Source organism: Tasmannia lanceolata, unplaced genomic scaffold (genome assembly GCF_043159265.1).
Source record: "Tasmannia lanceolata isolate RefF3 unplaced genomic scaffold, GAP_Taslan_0.1 ptg000012l, whole genome shotgun sequence".
Classification (NCBI taxonomy): Eukaryota; Viridiplantae; Streptophyta; class Magnoliopsida; order Canellales; family Winteraceae; genus Tasmannia; species Tasmannia lanceolata.
In genome coordinates this window covers 14,631,059-14,635,823 of record NW_027518689.1, presented here as the reverse complement: position 1 = coordinate 14,635,823, position 4,765 = coordinate 14,631,059, and the positions used below count along the sequence as shown (strand labels likewise).

General features: G+C 43.7%; 1 protein-coding gene across 1 annotated transcript; it reads left to right on the top strand.

Moving 5' to 3' along the window:
* The first annotated feature begins 1,146 nt into the window (after nucleotides 1-1,146).
* Nucleotides 1,147-2,928, top strand: LOC143888565 (uncharacterized). The gene has a single exon (XM_077393012.1). It carries the CDS (start codon nucleotides 1,147-1,149, stop codon nucleotides 2,926-2,928), a length of 1,782 nt encoding a protein of 593 aa, XP_077249127.1.
* Nucleotides 2,929-4,765: the final 1,837 nt, after the last annotated feature.

Sequence of the window (4,765 nt, the reverse complement as noted above, 5' to 3'; positions counted from 1 at the left end):
TGAGTGTGGTCATCATCTTTTTAGGCTTGTTGCTAAACCATGTACCCACCTTACCGCATCTCTTTGTACAGTCGTTATGCTGCCGGATTTTACCCGAAATATATTGAGTGTGACCGCTATTGTTTAGGGTTAGTGATAAACCATGAGTTTACCATGCCATGATCCTTTTGTAAAGCCGTTATGCTCTCGGATTTTTATCTGAAACACCCTAAGTGTGATGGTTATCCATTTAGGTTTGATGGGCTGTCATGACCCTTCTTACAATTGTTGTACTGCTGGTTCTTACCCAGAGGAGAGATGTGTTTGTATTACCTCTTGTTTCAATTTGTGCATAACATTCTTTCTGATTATCTTAATTTAAATTAGTGTTCTTACTTCCATTTCAGGAGTCTGAGTTAAGCAATAGCCATTGCTTCGAAAAAAGTTACCATTTCACAGCCTACTTGGTCCCGACAATCTTCTATGTCGAGGCTAAGTCGTAGATCTTCTTCACCTGTCCCACCAGCTTTATTTCCACTTATCTCCCCTAGTCTTAACCAAATGGCCGAGTCAAATGAGATGCTGGCTGAAATGAGAGACATGATGAGGAACCTTACAAGAGAGGTATCTTCCCTAAAGGAAGAGGTTACTCAGTTGAAGAGCGAGAAAGCCGCTACCTCGAAAGCACCTGTCGTCCAAAATCCTACTAATGTGATTCTAGGCTTTAATCGGTCTGTCATTTCCCCTGAAGATGATTTCTATGACGAGCAATATGTAGAGGAGAATTGTCTTCCGCAATCAGCTAAGCTAGGCAAAGAGAAGGAATTGGTTGATAGAGTTGAAAAGTTGACTCAACAAGTTGAAAGCATGCAAGTTAAGGGCCCAAAGAAGGTCAATATGTCTGATTTTTCCCTTTTCCCTGGTGTCACCCTTCCTCCAAAATTCAGAATGCCAGACTTTGATAAATATGATGGGACGGGGTGCCCGTTGAGTCATCCGAGGTCGTTCATTTCAAATTTAGAAGGGTATGGGCTGTCTCCAGAGCAGATCGCTAAAGTGTTTCCGATGTCTCTAACATGAGTAGCTAAGAAGTGGTTCCTTCATTTGAAACCCGAAGAACTCGGAAATTTAGACGAAATCGCTAACAAGTTCGTTGAGCAATTTTCGATGAAAGAAGGGATAGAGGTTACAAAGAGGGATCTGAAAGCGATCAAGCAAGGACCCCAGGAAACATTTACGTCTTTTGTAAGAAGATGGAGGAGAAAAGCAGTCCAGATGACTAGCCCCCCTTCTGAAGAAGATCAGATCAAAATTGTGGTCAAGAATTTGTGTCCACAGTACTACCACTTCATGGCGACGCAGTATTACTCTGATTTCAATCACTTGATCAAGACAGGAACCATAACTGAAAATGCATTGTTGAAGGGTTCTCTGACGAAGTCATCTTTTGATCCAAGGAATGGAAAGAAACCAATGGTAGCTTCAAAGCCTGAAGTTAACAATGTGGTTGTTGCGCGCCCTATCAGAAGAGTTGTAGCAGAGATAGAGCAGCCAGCAAGGAAAGCACCGAGACATTTTGATCCGCTACCTTACCCTTTATCTGTCGCTCTCAAGAAGTTACTAAGAGACAAAAAGATCACTCTCTTAGAACCGAGACCTCCACCGCCTATTCTCCCCAGATATTGGCGTGAAGATCAGCATTGTGCATATCATCAAGGAACAAGGCACCTAACAGATAACTGCATGGCCTTGAGGCATAAAATTCAGGATATGATAGAAGCGAAAAAAATCGCTGTATTTATGCCAAACACTACCCGGAATCCATTACCAGCTCATGCTGCGCGCCCTCCACCTACAGTTGGGGCAGTTTTTACTGAAGAGCCTATTCTTGACCCTGCTTCCTTGATTTGTGCTATCGCTTCCGATTCACCGACTGTCTTGGCATTTGGCGAGGAAATTGAAGAAGTAGAGGAAGAGAAGCCTTATGTGCTTGGTGGAGATGAAGATGATTATGCTGAGTCTTCTACTGGTCCCTACATCCTTCAATGTGACGAAGAGGAAGTTCAAGATGTGGTTCCGTATGTTCTGAGCTTTGATGACGATGACTTTGAATTTCTGAACGATCAATGTGACGAAGTTCGCCATGTTACTCGAGGTGGGCGAATTTTCAAGCCTGCCGAGTTAAGAGCTAAGAACCCAGCTGAAGTCGTAAGGGCCGCAGAAGCACAGAAGCAGAACAAGCCGAGTTGCGAAGAAGAGGATGAGAATCTTTTACGTCAACTTAAAAAGACCCAGGCTAATATTTCAATTTGGGGTTTGCTTATGGCTTCCCCAAAGCACCGTCAAGTTGTACTAAGAGAGTTGAATGCGGCACAGGTATCTGTAGATATTACATCTGATGAGCTGGTTGGTTTAGTAGCGATGGCTAGGGTGTCCAAGACCCTTTCTTTCACTGATGAAGATTTGACATCTGAGGGTCACAATCATACGCGTCCACTGAAGATCACAGTTATCTGTAACGGGAAGAAGGTCCCAGATGTATTAGTTGACAACAGGTCCGCACTAAACGTATGTCCGTTAGCCACTGCTACTGTCTTGGGATTTGGGCCGAATGACTTCATCCCTTCTGAACAAGGAATTTTGGCGTATGACGGTACCAGGCACGATGTTATTGGAACGCTAGCAACCGAAATTCTGATAGGAGGAGAAATCTTTGAAGTGGAGTTCCAAGTGCTCGATATCAAAGCATCTTTCCTTCTTTTGCTTGGCCGACCTTGGCTCCATAAGGTTGGAGTTATCCCTTCTTCACTGCACCAGAAACTGAAGTTCATCAGAAACAACAGGGTGATAACAATCAAGGGTGATCCTGATTTGGAGGTAGGCCAAATTTCGCAAGAGGGTACCTCAGAAAAGAAAGGTGATGTTAGTCTGACCGGGTTTTCTCTGTAGAAGTCACAGCCATATCATTTGAAAAAGCAAAGAATGAAGAGATTTTGTTCCTCACCAGCACTAATCCCCGGGTTGTAAAGATGCTGCGTAAACAGGGGTACCTTCCCAGTGCAGGTCTGGGTCGCAATCATCAGGGGATAGTCGAATGGCCTGTAATGAGAAAGAATGAAGGGTTGTTCAGACTCGGATATGAACCTTCTCGTGATGAGATTAGAGAAATGAGAAATTACATGCGGAAATGGTCCGAGCTCCGTCGCCGGGGTCTAGAGCTGCCGATGAAATCATTTAGTCTGATTAGAAATGGTAAGTACCGCAGAGAGGGAGATGACTTTGCATTCTGTGGGTTCGCAGAGCCATGGGTTGATGAGCTAACAGGGCAAGAGCTGCCGGGGTTTGAGATATTTTTCGATATGGAGCTGCCAGATGAGTACCCGAGTTTGCAGATTCATGAGATCGAACCGGGGGTTGATTGGGCTGATATCCTTGAGCCGTGTCTTCTGAATTCCCTGTTCCAGGTTGAGTTACCGATTGTAGCCATGATCGGAGGAGATGCGCTGATCCTTGATCCTGAAAGCCTTATCACCCCAGCTGAGGGACCTCTCACGAACTGGAGTTCCCAGGTCATACCCCAAGTCGTCATCCAGTACAGTCCTTTTCCTATCAAAGAGTCTGTTGTCTCTAGCTATATGTCCATTTCAGATTCAAAAATAGAGTTTGCTATATCTGATGTTTCTCTTGATGTAGGTACAGTTGTGATCGAACCGGTTGATGAGGAGTTTCCTGATGTCGTTGTTCAGTCCGATGCAGAGTCCGTTGCATCTTCCGTTGAGTCTACCGAGTCTGTCAAGTCTGTTTATACGATAGTCCAGTCTGATGATGAGTCTGTAAAGATTTCTAAAGATTTCAATACTAAGCCCATTGAAGGCACGTCAACAGATGTAACTTCAATTTCTTTAAATGAAATAAAAGACTCTTCTTTTTATTCGCCTGTCTCTACTTCAATTTCTGGTTCTTTATCTGATCAAATTGATAATAATAATAATCAAGACTCCCCCTCTAATGAGGAAGCCGACGAAACTCCCCCTGAAATCAAACACATGATTAGGCAGGAGGAGCAGCGTCGAGCAAAACCATTCGAAGAGAAAATCGAGACCATCAATATTGGTGATGAAACCCTAATTCGGGAAATTCGAATTGGCAAAACATTAACTCCCGAAGAGCGTGCGGAATTAATTGCCCTATTAAAGGAATTCAAAAAAGTTTTCACTTGGTCCTATGATGACATGCCGGGATTAAGTGAAAACATTGTTCAACATAGACTTCCCCTAATCCCGGGTGCCAGGCCGAAAAAGCAAAAGCTCCGAAAAATGAAACCAGAGTGGGACTTGTTAGTCAGAGATGAAGTTCAGAAACAATTGGATGTTGGCTTCATACAAGTTGTTGAATACCCTGAATGGCTAGCCAACATAGTACCGGTGCCCAAGAAGGACGGAAAAGTCAGAATGTGTGTGGATTTCAGAGATCTGAACAAAGCAAGTCCGAAAGATTATTTCCTTTGCCACACATTGACATCTTGGTGGACAACACAGCAGGCCATGCTCTCCTTTCATTTATGGATGGATTCTCAGGATACAACCAGATCAAGATGGCTCCTGAAGACATGATCAAGACGGCCTTCATCACTCAATGGGGGACATATTGTTACAGAGTTATGTTGTTTGGACTCAAAAATGCTGGAGCAACATATCAGAGAGCTGCTACCACTTTACTGCATGACATGATACACAAAGAGGTCGAAGTATATGTTGATGACATGATCGTTAAAGCGAAGACCAGG